The sequence below is a fragment of the Loxodonta africana genome, chromosome 9 (genome assembly GCF_030014295.1).
Source record: "Loxodonta africana isolate mLoxAfr1 chromosome 9, mLoxAfr1.hap2, whole genome shotgun sequence".
NCBI classification, from domain to species: Eukaryota; Metazoa; Chordata; class Mammalia; order Proboscidea; family Elephantidae; genus Loxodonta; species Loxodonta africana.
The window spans coordinates 121,612,674-121,632,795 of record NC_087350.1 but is presented as its reverse complement, the minus strand read 5'-3'; the positions used below and the strand labels follow the sequence as shown (position 1 = coordinate 121,632,795).

The window sequence follows — 20,122 nt, the reverse complement described above, 5'->3', positions numbered from 1 at the left end:
GGCTCAAGACACAACCTAATCTTCTAGATTGAGTCCTGCCTCATTAACGTAACCGCCGGTAATCCGATGTCATCAACATCATAGAGACAGGATTACAACATATAGGAAAATCACATCGTGACAAAATGGTAGACGATCAGACAATACTGGGAATCACGGCCCCACCAAGTTGACATACCTGGTGGGGGGAGGGAGAACATACACCTCAGTCCATGACATGGGGAGATGGAGAAGCTCTTCTCTACAATGGAATGTCAACTAATAAACGCAGGAGTTGTGGAGTTAGAAACTGCCATTTTTATCATTATCGGCATAATTCAGACAGGAAAAACCAATAAACCCGAAGTTAACAGGTGAAAGGTTGACGGTGCACAGGATATTTACACAGCCCTGAAGTACCTTCTCACTATTATTAATTACGAAGGAGAACACAACTGGCAGAGGCCACCGTAACCAAACGATCAATGTTAACATCACCAGTAGGATGCCTGCAAAGGACACAACGTTGCTCCTGTGGTGTTCGCACCAAAATGCACAGCCTGAACCAACTGCGAGAAGACATCTGACAAACACACACAGAGAAGCATTCCACAAGATGACAGACCAATGCTCTTCAAAGCCAGTGTCATGAAAGATAAAGGCTGAGAAATTATTCTAGATTAAAGGAACAAAAGAAAGTAACAACAATATGCAACATGTAATTCTGGATGGATTACCAGACCAGAAAAAAACTAACGGCAACACCAGGCCCAAATGGCTGCCCCAGTGAAGGAATTCCATGAAACACTTTGGAAAGAAATAACATCAAACTTACATAATATAAACTCTTCCAAAAAATAGAGGAGGGAGGATAAGGTTGGCATTGTTGAGGTTGTTGGTAGTTGTCATCAAGTACCAAAACCAAACAAAAATAGTACAACAAAACTATAATATTCCTCATGAACATACATGCAAAATTCCTTAAGAAAATATCAGCAAATTGAGTCTAACAATACATAAAAACTACGACGCGTCATTCTGGGGGTTTATCCCCAGTTTGCAAAGTTGGTTTAATATTTGAAAATTAATCAATGGAATACTCCGCATTAATAAAATTAGGGAGAAAACCCACATTACCATCTCTGTTGTTGTTGCTGCTAGGTCCCGTCAAGTCGGTTCCGACTCATACCGACCCTACATACAACACTGCCAGGACCTGCGCCATGCTCACAGTCGTTGATATGTTTGAGTGCATTGTTGCAGCCACCGTGTCAATCTATTTCGTTGAGGGTCTGCCTCTTTTTCGCTGACCCTCTCCTTTACCAAGCATGATGTCCTTCTCCAGGGACTGGTCCCTCCTGATAACATGTCCAAAGCATAGGAGATGAAGTCTAGCCATCCTTGCTTCTAAAGCACATTCTGGCTGTACTGCTCCCAAGACGTGTTTTTCCTTCCTTCTGGCAGTCCATGGTATATTTAATATTCTTCATCAGCACCATAACTCAAATGCAGCAATTATTTTTCAGTCTTCCTTATTCATTGTCCAGCTTTCACATGCATATGAGGCAACTGAAAATACCATGATTGGGTCAGGCGTACCTTAGTCCTTTAAGTGATACCTTTGCTTTTGAACACTTTAAAGAGGTCTTTTGATTTCTTGACTGCTGCTTCCATGGGCATTGAATGTAGATCCAAATAAAATGAAATCCTTGACAACTTCAATATTTTTTCCATTTATCATGATGTTGCTTATTGGTCCAGCTGTGAGGATTTTTGTTTCTTTATGTTGAGGTGTGATCCATACCGAAGGCTGTGGTCTTTGATCTTCATCAGTAAGTGCTTCAAGTCCTCTTCACTTTCAGCAAGCAAGGCTGTGTCATCTGCACAACGCAGGCTGTTGATGAGTCTTCCTCCAGCCCTTATGCTCCACTGTTCTTCATATAGTCCAGCTTCTCAAACTATTTGCTCAGCATACAGATTAAGTACGGTGAAAGGATACACCGGTACGCATGCCTTTCTTGATTTCAAACCATACAGTATTCCCTCGTCCTCCTTGGACGACTGACTCTTGGTCTATGTATAGGCTCCACACCAACATAATTAAGTGTTCTGGAATTCCCACTCTTCTCAGTGTTATCCATAATCTGTTATGATCCACACAGTCGAATGCCTTTGCATAGTCAATAAAACTCAGGTAAACACCTTTCTGGTATTCTCTACTTTCAGCCCAGATCCATCTGACATCAGCAATATCACTCATTCCCCATCTTCTTCTGAATTCGGCCTGAATTTCTGGCAGTTCCCTGTAGAAGTACTGCTGCAACCGTTTTAGAATTATCTTCAGCAAAATTTTACTTGCATGTGATATTCATATTATTTGATAATTTCCACATTCTGTTGGATCACCTTTCTTTAGAATGAGCACAAATATGGATCTCTTCCAGTTGGCTGGCCAAGTAGCTGTCCTCCAAATTTCTTGGCATTAACAAGTAAATGCTTCCAGTGTTGCACCCATTTCTTGAAACATCTCCATTGGTATTCTGTCAATTCCTGGAGCCTTGTTCTCTGTCAATACCTCCAGTGCAACCTGGACTTCTTCCTTCAGTAGCTCTGGTGCTCGGTCATATGCGATACACCTTCTGAAATGGTTGAATGTCAACCAGTTCTTTCTGGTACGGTGACTTTGTGTACTCCTTCCATCTTCTTTTGACGTTTCCTGCGTTGTTCAATATTTTGCCCATGGAATCCTTCAATATTACAACTTGAGGCTTAAACTTTTTCTTCAGTCCTTTTATCTTGAGAAATGCTGAAAGCATTCTTCCCTTTTGGTTTTCTAACTCCAGGTCTTTGCACATTTCATTATAATGCTTAACTTTGTTTTCTCGAGTTGCCCTTTGAAATCTTCTGTTCAGCTCTTTTACGTCATCATTTCTTCCATTTGCTTTAGCCACTCTACATTCGAGAGCAAGTTTCAGAATGTCTTCTGACATCCATTTTGGTCTTTTCTCTTTTTCCTGTCATTCCTTCATGTATGATGACTCTGATGTCATTCCACAACTCGTCCGATCTTCGGTCATTAGTGTTCAGTACGCCAAATCTATTCTTGAGATGATCTCCAAAGTCAGGTGGGATATACTCGAGGTTCTACTTTGGCTCTCAGGGACTTGCTTTAATTTTCTTCAGCTTCAACTTGGGCTTCCACATGAGCACTTGATGGTCTGATCTCTAGTTGCCTCTGGTCTTGTTCTGACTGATGATATTGAGCATTTTCATTGTCTCTTTCCACAGATGTAGCCAATCTCATTCCTGCGCATTCACTCTGGTGAGGTTCATGTGTAGAGTCACCATCTATGTTGTCAAAAAAAGGTATTTCTAATGAATAAGTGGTTGGTCTTGCAAAACTCTATCACTCAATCTCTGACACAGTTTCTATCACCAAAGCCCTATTTTCCAACTACCGACTCTTCTTCTTTGTTTCCAGCTTTTGCATTTCAATCACCAATAATTATCAATGCATCTTGACTCAATGTTTGATCAATTTCACACTTCAGAAGTTGGGAAAAATCTCCAATTTCCCCATCTTTGGCCTTAGTGGTTGGTGCGTAAATTTGAATAATAGTCATATTAACTGGTCTTCCTTGTAGGCATATGGATATTATCCTATCACTGACAGTGCTGTACTTCAGGATAGATCTTGAAACATTCTTTTTGATGATGAATGCAACACCATTCCTCTTCAAGTCATTCCCGGCATAGTAGACCATATGATTGTCTGATTCAAAATGGCCAATACCAGTCCATTTCAGCTCACCAATACCTGGGACGTTGATCTTTATGTGTTCCATTTCAGTTCTGATGATTCCAGTTTTCCTAGATTCATACTTCATACATTCCATGTTCTGATTATTAATGGATGTTTGCAGCTGTTTCTTCTCATTTTGAGTCATGCCATATCAGCAAAGGAAGGTCCCAAAAGCTTGACTCCATCCATGTCATTAAGGTCGACTCTACTTTGAGGAGGCAGCTCTTCCCCATTTGTATTTTGAGTGTCTTCCAACCTGGGGGGCTTATCTTCCGGCACTATATCAGACAAAGTTCCGCCGCTATTCATAAGGTTTCCACTGGACCATTTTTTTTTAAGAAGTAGATCACCAGGTCCTTCTTCTTAGTCTGTCTTAGTCTAGAAGCTCCGCTGAAACCTGTCCTCCATGGATGACCCTGCCAGTATTTGAAATACTGGTGCCATAGTTTCCAGCCTCACCGCAACACACAAGCCCCCATACCATGACACGCTGACAGAGGACTGGCGTTATCATCTCTATAGATGCAGAAAAACCTCATTCATGATAAAAACTCGCAGAAAACTAGTGATGGGAGAAAACTTCCTCAACCTGATAAAAGGCATCTATGCAAAAATACACCTAACACCATTCTTAAGGATCAAAAAAGGAATACTTTCTTCCCAAGACCGAGAACAAAGCAGAAAGGTCTGTCTGCTCTCAGCACCCCTGTTCCAAGTTGCACTAAAGATCTTAAGCAGTGCAAGGAAGCCAGAAAGAGAAGTAAAAGAATACAGATAGAAGGGAAAGAAGGAGAAGGATCTTTATTCATAAAAACGTGAGACTGTGTATGTAGAAAATTGTAAGGAATTTATACAAAACTACTAGAACTACATAAGTTTTGCAAGATTATAGAAGGTCAATATATGAAAATCAATTTTATTTCTATATGCTAACAAAAACCGGAAAATGAAATTACAAAACAGAGTAATTCACAATATCGCTACAGAAAACGAAATACGTGCATTAAAAAAGTATGTACACCAGCAATTCCACCCCTCACTATACAGCCAAGATTAATACAAACACAGGCCCACAAAGGAACTCACACGAGTGTTCACAGCAGCATGACTCATAAAAGCCAGAAAGCAGAAACAACCCAAATGCCCATCAGCGATAAATGGATAAATAAGATGTGGTAAATCCAATACAATGGAAGATTACTTGTCAATAAAAAGAAATGATGCACTGATACTTTGTACAACACAGACGAACCTTAACATGCTGCTGAATGAAAGAAGCCAGGCGCAGAAGGTCACACTGCGTAGGATTCCAGAAGAGGCAACTTTACAGCGACAAATGATCAGTGGCTACCTAAGGCTAGGGGAGCAGCCCTGGTGGCAATGGTTAAGAGCTCAGCTGCACCAAAAGGCTGGCAGTTGGAATCCATCAGTGGCTCCTTGGAACCCCTATGGGGCAGTTCTACTCTGTCCTATAGGGTTGCTATGAATCGGATTCGACTAAACGGCAGCTAGCTTTTTTCTTTTTTGGCGGGGGGCGGGGGGCTAGAACACTGAGAAGAAATGGGGAGTGACAGCTACTGGCCACGGACTGCCTTTTGGGGAGGTGGAAATGGGCTAGAATTGGTTGTGATGATGGCTGCACAGCTCTGTGAACACACTAAAAAATCACGGAATTATACACTTGAAATGAGTAAGCTGTATGGCATATATGTGCCGTATGACAGTCCTGTACTAAAAACCAGAAACTAGACATCATCTGAGAGAAACTAAAGAAGACCTACACAGAGTTACACAGATGAGAAGGCTCCTCAGAGGGACTGCAATCTCCATCAACACCTTAGCAACCTTTTAGGTGGAAGTCAACCAGCTGCAAATGACCAGAAGAGTCAAAACAACTCTGAGTAAGAAACACAAAGTTGGAAGATTTATACTACCTGATTTCAAGCCTTTTTTTTAATATAATTTTTATTGTGCTTTAAGTGAAAGTTTACAAATCAAGTCAGTCTCTCACACAAAAACTTATATACACCTTGCTACATACTCCCAATTGCTCTCCCCCTAATGAGACAGCCCACTCCCTCCCTCCACTCTCTCTTTTCATGGTCATTTCAGCTCCCAATTGCTCTCCCCCAATGAGACAGCCCACTCCCTCCTTCTACTCTCTCTTTTCATGTCCATTTCAGCTCCCAATTGCTCTCCCCCTAATGAGACAGCCCACTCCCTCCCTCCACTCTCTCTATTCATGTCCATTTCGTCAGCTTCTAATCCGCTCTACCTTCTCATCTACCCTCCAGACAGGAGTTGCCAACATAGTCTCAAGTGTCCGCCTGATCCAAGAAGCTCACTCCTCACCAGCATCCCTCTCCAACCCACTGTCCAGTCCAATCCATGTCAAGACTTTTTAAAGCTGAAGTGATTCAGACAGTGGGGGAGGGGTTGGCGTAAGCAGGGACCCACAGGTGGATGGCAGAGAACAGGGCCAGAAACGGGCCTGCACACACACAGTCACCTGATGCTCGTTGAAGGCGCGAAGGACATTCAGTGCGGAAGTGTGCTGAAACAACTGGACATTCACATGGGAAAAACGAGCCTCACGCCCCACACAAAAATTCACTCAAAACCTAAGGTCAAAAAGTATAAAATTTCTGCAAGAAAACACCCATCTTTGTGGCCTTTGGGTAGGTAAAGATTTCTTAAACAGGCCACAAAAAGCACTGGGCATAAAATTAAACATCGGTAAATTAGGCTTCATCAAAATTTAAAAGTTAAGGTCTTTGAAAGGCACCATTAAGATAATAAAAAGGCAGGTCAGTAGAGGAGAAAAATATTCACAATACCTATATTTGACACAGAACTTGTATGCAGACTACAACCCATTTAAAAAATGAGCACAAGATTTGAAAAGGCAAGTCACAATAAAAGAGGTAAAGTACGGTTATTTAGCACATGAAAAGGCACTCAGCATCACAGGCCATTAGGGAAATGCGAATTAAAACTACAATAGAATTCCCACTGTACAGCCATTTCAAACCAAAACCCAAACCAAACCCATTGCCATGGAGCCGATCCCAACTCAGCAACCTTATACAACAGAGTAGCACTGCCCCACAGGGTTTCCAAGGCTACAAATCTTTACAGAAGCAGACTGCAAAATCCTTCTCCCATTGAGCAGCTGGTGGGTTCGAACCTTTGACCTTTTGATTAGCAGCCGGGCACTTTAACCACTGCACAACCATGGCTCCTTGTACACCCACTAGAGTGGCTAAAATTTACAAGACTGACAATACCAAGGGCTGGTGACAGCTTGGAAGATGTGGACCGATTGGAATTTTGACGCACTGCAGGCGGGAACGTAAAGTCACACGAGGGCTCCTGAGAACTGTTTAACTGCCGCGTGCTTACCACGTGACCCAGCGATTCCTCTCCTAGTTACTTACCCAACAGAAGTGAAAACAAATCCGCACGAATGCTTGTACACAAATGTTCACAGCAACAGAACTTGTAACGGCCCCAAACCGGAAGCCACCCAACGTAAACCCACCACACAGAACACTTAGCAATGAAAAGGAGTGAGGCAGTTACACACAAGACCACAGCGGGACTCTCAAAAAGTGTTCCGTGAGAAAAAGTCAAATATAAAAAACTACATACTGTATGATCCCATTTATAGACATTCTAGAAAAGGCAAAACTATTGTGATAGAAAGCAGGTCTGTGGCTGTCTGGGCCCAGAGCGGGGAGGGGAGGATCCAGTTCAAAGACCCTGGGGAACATCTGAGGGCGGGTGACCGGCCCCAGATCACGACGGTGGGTAACTGATCGTACAGAATCCCCAGAGTGCACGCTGGAACCTGGCAAAGTACATACTTTATGTATCAACACTTTTAATAAACACAGCAGGAAGGAATAGAACTGATACATGTAACAACAATGTAACCACATGGAAAAGTCTCGAATGCATTCTACCTTGAGTGGAAGAAGCCGAAGACTAGTAAGGTATGGTTCCATTTAGGTGAAGTTCTAGAACAGCTAAACATACCCCGGGTGGCAGCAAGCCAGCCCATGGCTGAGAGTTGATGGGGGGAGGTTAGGGGTGAGTGAGGGGCTGCCTGCAGAGAGGCAGAGGGAGAGTCCTCTCTGGATGATGGAAACGCCCTACATCTCGGCTGTGGTGGTGGCTCCAGGGGTGTCCCTATTTGTACAGACTTGTGAGGACACTGTATTGCATATAAATGACACCTCAACATAGATGACGCAATCTTGGGGTGCTCTACATGGGGTGGTTAACCGTGAGGCTGCAAAGATACATCCTGCCCTGTACTTGCCCAGCAGAAGCTCAGGACAAAGAAAGGGGTGGGCTTCACCTCTGGGCAATCGCAAAGACCACCCCTGGTAGGGACCAGAACCTTTGAGCAGCCGGGGACCCAGCAAGACACAGCCAGGGCTGGTCCCTTCCTTGCCTGGCTATCACAAGGGAGGAAGACCCTCACCCAGCTGCTGAGGTGCTGGCTGGAGAGGCCTGTCAGGCATCTTGCTGGCTCCCTGGGCAGGAGGCCCAACGGGCGGGGGCCCCACTGTGGTAATGGGGGGAGCTGCAGATACACTCTGCTCCTGTGCCAGGAGCAGCTGCTGAGCCCCGGACGTCGTCTGTAAGGCCAAACCATGCAGCGCGGACCTCACAGGTCATATGTCATGATGAACGGGGCCCAGCAGCTCCCTGGCCACCTCCTCTCCTTCTGGTGCCACAGCCGTCTCCAGGAACACAGAGCCCGTCTGCAGCCTGTGCTCAGAGCGGGCCACACCTGTGACAAGGGTGCTACTGTGAGCAGGTCCTGAGCATCATAGCATCTAGTGCTGGGGGTCTGGATGGTCGGGCTGGATCGGGGCTGTACAGCCCTGTGTGGCCAAAGCACCTGACCGCCAAGCACCTGACCCCGCCCAAAGCACCTGACCCCCAAGTACCAGCCAGCCACCCGCAGGCTCACCACCCCGCCCCTATCACCCTGTGCTCTGTGACGCCCAGCAGGGATGGTGACCACCACAGATACCTGGCCCTGGCTGGTGGGCAGTGGGGTCCTAGTGTGTCAGGACAGCCTCACGCCGCCCCCTGCCCCATTCAATTTGTCCTTCAGGGAAAGGGTTAATTTGGAGGCACAGCTAGAGTATAAAGATGGTGGAGTGCCTGTGTCTCGGTCCTCCAGGGAGCAACATCTGCCGGCCTAGATCAAACATCTGTCCACAGGTTGCAGGGGCCAGGGGCCGGTGCTGCAAGTGTCCAGGCCGCTCCAGCCCCATCTAGGGAACAAGAGGGCCACCTATGGGCGCAGCTCCTCTCTCATCTCGCAAGCCTCATTCTGAGGGGCTTCCACCACGAGGCTCTCCCTGACGGGTCACGATGGTGACCCAACCGTGATTAAAATACCTCAGGGAACCCACAAAACTACTGCCCTGAAATAATCTTTAAACCTTAAACCAAAAATATCCTCTGAAGTCTTCTTAAGACCAAACAACAGCTTACCTTAACTAGCAGAGAATGTAATCACTTGTCACTGAATTGTACATGTAGAAACTATTGAATCAGTGTATGTGCTGCTGTGTACATTCTCAACAACGATAAAATGTCACTCATGGATGCGACGGCAGGGGTGGCAGGGCTTAACCCATCAGGACCAGGACCACCGAGCTTGGTACAGAGGCGCCCAATGAACACGGAGACAAATGGAGACCGCGAGCAGAGACCCTCAATGTGGCCAGGGCACCTCCCTCTGCACGTGCCCTGCCCACTCAGCCCACTGCCTTGGCCCACGCGGGGCCCTCGAATCTGGCAGGACACCTGTACTGGCAGACTCCCACCCGGCCCCCAAGCCCTTAGGAGCTGGGGCGTGGGCGCCTGAAGCACCTGAGGGGAGCAGCCAGGAGAGGTGGTGCAGGAGGATGGATGGAAGGTGCCCCATGTGGGTCAGAGGCAGGTATCCACAGCCTCCAGTCGGACCCAGGGCCCCCACCCCGAGCCCCCACAAGACGTGCACACCAGTGCCTCGCTCCTGGAAGATTTCAGCATCAGCCCGAGGTAACTGCACCAGCTCCTCCATTTCTGGGCCAGAGAAGGTCATTTTATGTCATCCTGAATGCTCCTCCCTGAACCTGAGAAAGGTGCCTCACTGGCCACAGGAAGTGATGATGGGTCAGGCCTAAGTGGGTGAGAGGCAGATGCCAGTGGCAGCAGAGCGCCCACAGCCCAGTGCCAGCTCAGCGGCACCACACCCTGCCTGGGACCCCAGGAGAAGCCCCATGGAGGACACAGGGTGGGGAAGGCTCTGGACTCGGGCCCACAGGCGTACCATCCTCATTCATTGCCTTCTCGATGGCATCATTCCATAACACAACAAACTGGAAACAACCAGAACATCCTTCGATGGGGGGCTGAATAAATCGCAAGTGGTATCTCCTGGTGGGGCGATGATAGGGGGCTGGGACAGAATGAGTGAGGGGCGCCTACAGAAATAAACAGGAGAAAACGGCCTGCAACCACAGCCACGGTGCTGGGAGGGGGTGGGCCAGGGCCAGGATCGGGGTGGGGTGGTGGTCAAAAACCTTAACCCAACAATTCCTCTATGTCACAAAACCAGTGCTGACCACACAGGACAGGCCCCTCACGGCTCCTGATGGGGGTGGGGTGCAATCACTGCTACTGTGTTAACTTTTCTGCACACGGTGAGCCCCGATAATAAGACACTTGGGGATCACCCAGGCCAACCTCTTACTTGAAAGGTAGGGAAACTGAGGCAGAAAGACAGGACTCAGCCAAAGCTACCACATGGCTCAGCATCACACAGGGCACCTTAGAACACCTGGATTCTACCAGTTCACAGAGCTGCCCTGCCCAATGCTTACACAGGCCCCTGGGCCACGGAGGGGAGCCGGCAGGCTGGTGAGCGTGAGCATGTTCCCCAAAGAGAGGCTAGGCCAGGCTAGGCTGCAGAAGGGGCCTCAGGAACTGGGGGGTGGGGGCAGCATTGGGGGATGCACCCTCCCCTGCCTCCTCGCCCTGTGGCCGGCCTCCCTCCCCCAAACCTCTCCCCAGCACCAGCGATGGCAGCGACGTCACTGCTGGTAACCCAGATTTGAACCAAGAAGTAGCACCCCCTTCTCTGCCCCAGTTAGGAGCCAAACACAAGAACCTTGGCAAGAAAGACAACAGGCCACCCCGAGCTCACCCGCAGACCAGGCCACTGAATGCAGAGTGCCCATGTACCACACGCCTCCTTGACGACCCCCAGACCCACGGCCTCTTACCCCTGGGAAGGGCCTGGGCCAGAACGGGCAAGGCAGAAGACTCCGGTGGTCTCACGGCTCCCCCATGCCCCTCCTAAGAGGCTGTGCCTTGTCTGGGTATGAGCGGGGGAATGCTGTTGAGAATGACCTTCGTGAGGTGGGGCTCAGGGCAGCACACCCCTGGACCCACCTGCGCTGCAACCTGTGCTCTGCAAAGCCCCCTCCTGGCCACTGTCTCAGTCAGTGCTCAGAGCAATCATTGAGGCAGGTGAGGCAGGTGTCCAGGTACACACAGCGCTCCTGGCTCAGCCAGCGCTGCGGCAGGTGCCCGCCCACGTGCTGCCTGTGATCAGCACTCCAACAAGAGGGCAGCTCCACAGGGAGGACTTGAGGTCCAGTCCTGGCTCCCCATTCACCCCTAGGCCCTGGGCATCTGCTCAGCCTGGCACTAGGGTGGGGTGGAACCGTCAGGGACTGCCCAGTGGCCCATCAGCTCTGCCCTGGGATTAGAACCCAGAGGAGCCCCCGTCCCGGGGCTCCCTTGGTATGAGGCTGAGGAGCTCCACTAGCCCCCTGTGGCCTGGGCTGGCCCACTGGCCCCCTGGGGCAGCGGTCAGCAGGGGGCAGAGGAAACTGCACGCCAGCAAATTCCAAGGCCGGGGTTGGGCCGTCTGCAGCTCTCAGCGGCACGGCCTGAGCCCTGTGGGCCTGCTGGGGAGGCCCGGCATCGCTGCAGCTTTCTTGGTGTCAGGAAAACCAAGCCTTCTCACCTCCCACCCCCCAAAGAAGTCCAGCCCAGACTGAGGCGTCTGCCACTAGCACTCTGGAATTCATGCATACGGGACAACAGCAATCAGCTTCCTTACAAGATCACAGCCTCCGAGACCCTATGGGTCCTATAGGGTCGCTTTGAGTCAGAATTGACTCTGGCACACCAGCACCAGCACCCCACCACCACCAGTTAACTAAGTTTCTGAGCTCCAGAGGCAAAGAACCATTGAGCCAGGGCACTGGAGGGCAGCTGTGCTCGCCCAGAGCCAGGAGGATGGGTCAGGTGGGGCCCAGCCCCAGCGATCAGTCTGCTCCCCTGTCCTGAGGCAGCTGCCCCTGCCAGAGATGGAGGAGACCAGGGGGGAGGAGGATGCCAGACCAAGGCTTCCGCCCCATCAAGTCCCAGGGCATGTGGGACGCAGGTGAGCAGAGCCCCCAGCTCTGGGCATTGCTCCCACCCCACTCTCTGCCCTTGTCTCATGGAAACACCAATCCCTGGGCAGCAGTGTGGGCCCCACATACAAACTAAGGGAGGGCTGTGGCCCACATGCTCACAGGGACCGTGGGGGGACCCAGGCCTAGGCCCCCACTGCAGGACCTTCTAGCCAACAAATCCTGAGCTGACTACAGGATGAACTCAGTCTGTAATGATGAGAGACCCAAGTAAGGTATCCTGAACTTATAGGTCCCAAATGAGGGAATCCCCCAAATGAAGAACAACTCGGGGCAGATGTTCCTGGGGGCTTCATTGAGCTCAACGGGCACTTTCTGAGTCTGTCCCCTGTGCTGGGCCCAGGGATGTGGCAGTGAATGGGACAGGTCTAGGGGATACTGTGGCTTCCCTGAGATGGCACCTCAGCCATCAAGTCAGAAAGCCAAACCGGCACCAGTAGGGGAGCGATGAGGCTAAGAAGCCAGGAGCTGTGGTGGTGCACAGGGTGCTGGGTGACAGGGAGATTGAGGCCTAGAGCAGGCAAGTGACTCCCCTGGAGCCACACAGGGCCCTAAGAGCCCTCGGGCAGGTCCCTGGACCACTGAGACCCTCTGTCTCTTCATCTGTCCTGTGGAAACAAGGACTGTGTCCCATGTGCTTCTCAGCACCTTCTAGTGGGTTTTGATGCCCCCTCTACACTTTCCCACACCCCTCACCTCATCCAGGACTGAGCCTGAACACCTCGACTCGGCGTTCTAGGCCCTGCTTGCCCCCAGGTCTTGGCTCCTGCTACTTCCTTGAGCCTGGGTTGCAGGCTCTCCCCTGCACCCTCCGCCAGCCCTGCAACCTCCCCAGCTATCCTGGCCCCTGAGCTGGACATCAGGGCTATGTGCCCCAAAGCCCACACTGGCCTGGTGTCCACCTCCGGATGGCTGGGCCCAGGGTGGCCCGCCCTTACCTGCATAGCTGCCAGTTGACTTGATGTACATCTGGCCATACTGCTCCTCCACCATTGTGTCGTAGGCCTCATCCTCCTCCTCGTCCTCCTCGTTGTGGTAGGAGGTGGGGCTGTCAGTGGTAGGCAGGCTGCTGGCCCCCGGACTGGTCCTCTCGCCCTGGGTGTAGGGCACCGGCTGGATGCTGGGGATGAGGGTGGCCAGGCTGGGCACCCCATAGTAGGAAACACGGGGCAATTTGAGGGGGGCTGCACCAGCTGCCACCGTGGCGCCTGCTGCCACCGCCACGCTGTCCCGGGGCCCCGTCTCCAGGGGGCGCTTGTGGGCTAGGCTAGGGCCAGCAGCTGGCGGCAGCTCCATGGCTTCGTGCTTCACGCGGGTCAGCAGCGGGATGGGCACCGAGGGGGACACGACATAGGGCGTGGCAGCGGCAGGCTGCAGCTGGTTGCAGGGGCTCTGGGGTGCAGAGCTGGCGTCCTCAATCATGGCGGTCTGTGAGTCGCAGTGGGGTGAGCTGACCTTGAACATGAGGTCAGTGCCACGCTCCACAATGTGCTGGATCTGCAGGAAGCCGGCCGTGTACATGACCACGAGCTGCTCGCTGGCTGCCATGGTCAGCTTGCCCGTGTAGCAGAAAGACAGGATCTGCTGGAAGCAGGCTGGTGGCACCGTGCCTGGCAGCTCGAAGGCGCTCTTGCTGTTGCCACTGAACAGGTCGCGGAAGTAGAGGCTGCTGGCGGCCAGCACGGCTCGGTGGGCCTTGAAGGCCTGGCCCTTGACCACGATGGACACATCGCAGTAGAGGCCCAGGAGGCGCTGCTCGTTCAGGCAGCCCAGCACAGTGTTCCCAAAGTTGGGGATCTCGATATGCAGCATCTGGGACATGGCGGGCGGCGGGCGCTGGCAGGCGCGCCTCAGACTCTCAGCGCGGGAGCAGCCCGACGGGGCTCATCTGCGGAGAAGGCGTAGGACACAAGGTCAGAGTCCCGCTGGGTGCTCCTGGAAGTGCCCCCCACTGGCCCACCCTCAAGTGCCAACCTCAAAAGCTCTGTCCCCCAAGTGCCCCTTTCCCGCTTTTACTGCCTGTTCCCCTGGCCCCTCCCTGGCCAGACCCGCCCCCAGAGAAGGCTCCCCCGCTCCAGGTCTTGAGGCTGAGACAAGACAGAGCAAAGCAGATCTGCATCAGAAGACACCAGAAGACAAGAGCCTCACTCCCAGCCTGCCCCCCAGAGGCTCCCCAAACTCCCCCTGCCCCTGGGATGCTGCAAAAGCCCTTCCCCGAGTCTATGGGGGGCTACAAGCCCTGCTTGCAGCACAGAAGACCAATGATAGAGCTGTGACCCGCACGAGGACATGGACGGGGGAGGGGCAGCAGGGAGCCACTCTGCTCCCCAGGAAAAAGTTATGGCTTGCAAAGGACCCCATACTGCTGCTGCCCTCAGCGGGCTGGTGGGCAGGGCGCAGCCATGGAGTTGGGTTTCCGGTTTGTTTTTCCTTTTTCTCTCTAGGCAGAGGTGGGGGGCAGGATTCTGCCCCGCGGGGACACCAGCTGACAGCTGCGTCCCTGCTGAGGAGAAGGTAGGGTGGGACGGGGGCACCCAGGGAAGTAGGCTGAAGCAGGAAACCCCAACCAGGCTCCCCAAGGGCTCTGCCACCCCTGTCCCCCACCCCGCAAGAAGTCCCGGAGCCTGAGGGGGGCTCTGAGCCGCGCCTGGACCGTCTTGGGGGCCCAGCAGCTCGGATTCAGCCAGGTCCCTGAGCCACAGCAAGGAGTTGGAAGCCTGTCGCAGAAGCACGCTCGCTGCTCCCGCTCGTCCCCACCCCCCCGCCCCCCGACAACGGCCAATCCAATCCTGGCAGGCTCGCTGCAAGCCCAGGTGACTGAAGGGGTCACGGGGCGGGGGGGGAGACACAGGGCAGTGCAGAGGGGGTGGGCTGGCCTGCCTGGTCCTCCGGGGTCCGGTGCTGTTGATCTGATCCCAGTCTAGGAAGGGGCGGGGGAGGGGAGGGGACGGGCTGGAGAGGGCGCCTGCCCAACTCTGGGCAGGCCAGCCGGTGGCCCTCACAAAGGGCCGCTCTGTCCTGCGGAGCAAGTGGCCGAGGGCAGTAGCGGGTGGGGAGGCACAGAGGGCAGGGTCCTTGGTGCGGGACAGGGGGTGGGCAGGTGGGCGCACACCCGGGGAGGGCCCACTGGGGCCCTGCGGAGAAGTTGCCGGCCCAGTGGGTGCCTGCAGCTGGCGAGGGACCTACCTTTGGCCACTGCTGCCTGCACGACACTGCCCGCCAGCCTGCGGGGTCGCTCCGTCCCGCACCGTGGCCACCCGCCCGCCCGCCCGCCCGCCCGCCGGCCACCACGGGCTGCTCCGACTGCAGCAAACGAGAGGGCTCGCGGGGCGGGAGGGCGGAGGAAGGCCAGTCCCGCGCGGGCGCCGCTCAGCTGCACCAGCCCGGCTCGCCCGGGCAGCGCACAGCATCCAAATGAAGAGGCCGGATGCGGACGAACATCCAGGCTGCGCTCGCGGATGAATAGCTGCCTTTGATTCGGGCGCCGGAGCAAATGCCAGCTCCCAGCCCGGCTTTCAAAACAGCAGAGTGGCGGTGCCAGAGGCCCGCGCAGCTCGGGTGTTGGTACAAGACAGACTTTTGATGACTCACTGCAATGCAAACAAAGATGGCAGAAATACTGTACTGTACTCGGGGAAATGCTTCGTGGGCCCGGCAGCCCAGCCAGCCTGGAGATTTATAGTGCAGCTTTGCATATGAATTACTCCAGAGCGGCCTCCCCTGCCACCCAGCACAGCGAGTGTCAAAGCATTTAAACAATTCCAAACAGTCTACAGGGCGGGCAGCCCCATGCAACTCCTCTGGGGCTGGCAGCCTGCGGGGACCAGGCGGGGGTCAGATGGGGAGAAGCTGGGGGGCACAGCCTGGGATGGAGGGACAGGGGGATGAGGGAGAGGGGACAGGGGAAGGAGGACAGAGGGAGAGGGGAAAGGGGGGGACAGAGAGAGAGGGGACAGAGGAGGGGGGACGGAGAGGGGGACGGGGGAGAGGGGGGTGGAGAGGAGGAGAAGAGGCGGCCGGGGGGGGGGGAGAAGAGGGGGACGGGAGGGAGGGGGAAAAGGTGAGGGGGAGGGAAAAAGGAGAGAAGAAGGAACAAGAATAAGGCGTTTGTGAGGAGAGAGAGACACAGAGGAGGTAGGGAAGGGGAGTGGCCCCTCAGCACCAACTGTCTCCCCTTCCCCGTGGGGACCCACAACCACATGTCCTGCCCCGGACACTGGTCCCAGAGCAGCGGCCTAGCTGGTCCTGCCTCAACGCCCCTCCCTGTCCCCTCTCCCAGGGCAGCCGCCCTCACTTCTTATGCTGTCCCTCACCGCCCCAGCCCAACTCCTTAGAAAAAGAGCAGCCAAATGATGGGGAGCCCAAAGGACCAGGCCCTGAACACCCCACCCTGGCAGCGGCCCAGGCAAAGGTGCCCCCCACCCACCGCCACAGCCCCCCACTCTCAGTTGTGGCTATTCCGTCTCCGGGCAGAGCCATTTGCTAAGTAATGAAATCCACCGCCCGCCTGCTGGCCGTGAAGTTCCGCAGCATCTGACACTTACGGATCTCCTGCTGGGAACCAGTGGTGTGTGCGTACCCACCGGGCTGAGCAGCACGTGGCTGGGCTCAACTACCACCTCCCGCGGACACGCCCAGGGCCCTGGGGAAAACTGCTGGACTGCCCTGCCTCGGTTTCCCCGTCACCACCTCCTGAAGCTCCTGGATAAGCAGGTGTAGCACCACATGCGTAGGAAGAGAGGTAGCCCCCAACTCCTGTGCATTAACCCCTGGGGACAACAAGCCTGGGGGAAGGGAGCTGAGGCTGCAACCCCCTAAACTCCTAGCGTCCCTCCCAGCAACTAGAGAGGAAAGAAAGAGCCATCTGGTGTCTCCTATTCACACTGCGGGCTCCACTACCCCAGATAAAAAGCCACTGCATGGAGCGCAGGAGGAGACCAGGTATGGCGACCCACTGGCCAGGTGAGCGGCAGGCACAGCACCTCTGGAGGTGGCGGCACTGAGCCTCCAACCTGGAGCCCAAAGGAGAGCTGGGTGACGGAAGGGCCACAAAACCTGTCTCCAAGAGCTGGGGCCCCTGGGAGGGGAGTCCCTTGAGGCAGGGAGACTTGGGACTCCCCCACGCCCTGGCCGGGAAGAAAGATGCTGGGATCCCAGTACACACAGCGGTTACCTTCCTGCTGGCCAGGGTTCAAACCTGGCTTGGCCACGAGACCTGGCCCGGGCCTCCGGGTCCCCACTTGAGCGGGTGAGCCGTGGCCGCAGCACCACCGCCCAGTGCTGGGGGATGAGACAGGCAGTGGGGAGGGGCGTTGCCCTGGCTGACAGAGCCCAGCCCAGAGGATTTCCTGGAACAAGTGGCAGCTTGGGAAGGGCCTGGAAGAAGGGGCAGCTTGGGAAGGGCCTGGCACTCTCACTCAAGGTCAGCGGAGAGCCCCAACACCCCAGCCCCACTCCCACCCCAGGTGTGCCCCTCCCCAGTAGCACCCTCAGGCCAGGCTGCCTGCACGGGATGTCTTATCTACTCCACTCCTACAGGGACCACCTCCCTGAGGAAGTCCTGGTGTCACTGGGCCATGGAGCCATGTCACCGTCCCTGCTGCATGTACCACGCATCGGCCACCCTGGCCCAGTAGCAGGCTGATGCAGTGCCTGCAAGCCCCCTCCCTGCACAGCCTCACCCAGCCCTCGGAGACCCTGCCAGAAGTCTCATCAGACCCCGTAGGAGACTGTGGTGTCCCAGCAGATCCCCAGTGCCCCCAGAACAAAGGGGCTGGAGCATGAGTGGGGGCACACCACAATGTCCACGGGCCCACCCAGCCACAGCATAGCAGTCAGGATAGTTGGGGCGCAGGCAGAGCTGGGCGTAGCAGCCGGAGGACAGTAGTCCCCTGGTGGTGGGTGCGGGATACAGAGTCCAGAGTCAGGTGTCCAAATGGGAGCTCTCGCACCAGCAATGGGGGTGGGGCAGACGCCCTCAACGGGGGAACACCCCGACCCAGCCTGGCCAGGCGGGCAGAGGCCAGCAGGGTCCCTCAGGCCTCAGCCACCCACGTGAGGTCTCAGCACAGGACAATGTTGTTCATGGGTCCACTGGAGGCTCTAGCCTGGGGCTCCCCCGGCGCCACCCAGCAGGCCAGGGACCAGTCACTTCCCGTCCTCGTCCTGTGACCTCGGGCAAGTGACACTGGATCCTAGTCTGTAAGAGGGGACCACAGCATCCCTCGAAGGCCCCCCACACCCTTGGCGGGACACGTGGAAGCCCTGCACCCAGCCTGGCACAGGCACAGGCCCTTCCACTCCTGGTGGTCGCTGCACTGGGGCCTGGGCAGAGAGGCGGCCCTGAGCTGGTCCAGCCGCAAAGCCCTCAGTGCTCATCTCAAGGCCTGTGTCCAGGGTAGGGGCCAGACCAGCTGGCCCAGAAGGGGCCATTATTCCCCTGGAAGGTGACGAGTCCACTGGGGTCTCCAGGAAACACGGACAACCGCTGCTCTTGCTGCCTGTCCTCAGGCCCCTTGGGAGGGCAAGGCGGCCCACACCCGCGGGAGCAAGTCGGGAGCTGGTTTTAAGTTGCTTTCTTAGAAGCCTTGACAGGGACAAAAACAAAGCTGACCTTTAGCAGAAAGAAAGAAATGTGGGCTTGTCTTCCGCGCACCGCCTGTGAAAGCAGGCCACATCAAGGCTGGGGAGCAAGGGCTGGAGAAGCAAGGGCAGTGGGGCCGAGGGGGCAGGGACAGCGGGATCAAGCCCAACCCCTGGACGCCAGGGCCTCCTCCTTTCTCCCTATACAGTGGCTCTGTGATCGCCTGCCCCATCCGTGCCTCAGTTTCTCCAGCTATAACATAAGGCTGACTGACCTAGCCTCTTACTTTCCCTGCAACGAAACCCCTATCCCGTTTCCCTCCAGTCAGGCAGTAAACCTGAGACCTCCAAATTTGTTCTGGAGTACCTAAGTGGTAAGAACAGTTAAGCACTCAACTACCAGCTGAAAGGTCAGCGGTTCAAAGCCACCAGTGATGCCTCAGAAGATAGGCCTGGCAATCCGCTTTGGAAAGGTCACAGCCTTGAAGACCCTATGGAATGGTTCTACTCTGCACACGTGGGGTCGCCACAAGTCGGAATTGACTCACCGGCAACTGGTATATGGTATAACTTTGTTTACCCTGGCCTTTCTCAAAGCCACTGCATTGTGGAACCCTCGCCCTCCCAACACCCTTCAGGATGGAATCCACTTGGGAAACCCCTGCTGACAACCCTCTGGTGACGTCGAGGCCAGTCTTTACATGCCACCCACCCCCACAGACACAAACAGGAGAAGCCGGCTCCTTTGGGCCCGCAGGTCCCAAGACCTCCCCACCCCAGGCAAGAAAATGGCGGTGAAGCCGTCTCTTCTTTCCAGACCCCCTCTCTGGAAAGCTGGGGTCCCATCCCAATCTGTCCTGGGGTAACAGAGTGGCTGAGCAGGGCTGGCATTGGAATCAAGCCCCAGTGCCTATGGGCCCCAGGGCTGGCCAAGAACGACAGCACCCCTAACGGAGTGGGGACAGGGTGGGGGGCCCCCAACAGCTGCACGTGTGCTGAAGCCAACAAGATGCAAGTTTGGAGAAGGCTGGGCACAAGTTCATCCCAGGGCCCAGACAGAGGCTGGAGCCAGACCAGGGTCAGGCCTTTCTCCCCTCCAGGGGCTCCTAGGCACCAAGCATGAGAGGCCAAGGGGGCCCCAGGGTCCAGAGGACAGGGACGGGCCAGGCGGTCCAAAAGGTGTGACCCCGGTGCTCAGGGGTCCTTGCCAGGACGCCCCAGATATGCAGCCAGGGCAGATAGAGATGCCAGTTTTCCTTAA

The 20,122-nt window shown here is 54.4% G+C and overlaps 1 protein-coding gene across 1 annotated transcript in view; it reads right to left on the bottom strand.

Moving 5' to 3' along the window:
• NACC2 (NACC family member 2) overlaps positions 1 to 20,122 on the bottom strand; it is an 85,291-nt gene that overhangs the window by 26,143 nt on the left and 39,026 nt on the right. The window contains exon 2 of the mRNA XM_064290689.1: positions 13,218 to 14,167. Within this exon, the coding sequence (XP_064146759.1) occupies positions 13,218 to 14,100 (883 nt within the window). The 5' untranslated portion in view covers positions 14,101 to 14,167. The remainder of the gene's footprint in view (positions 1 to 13,217; positions 14,168 to 20,122) is intronic.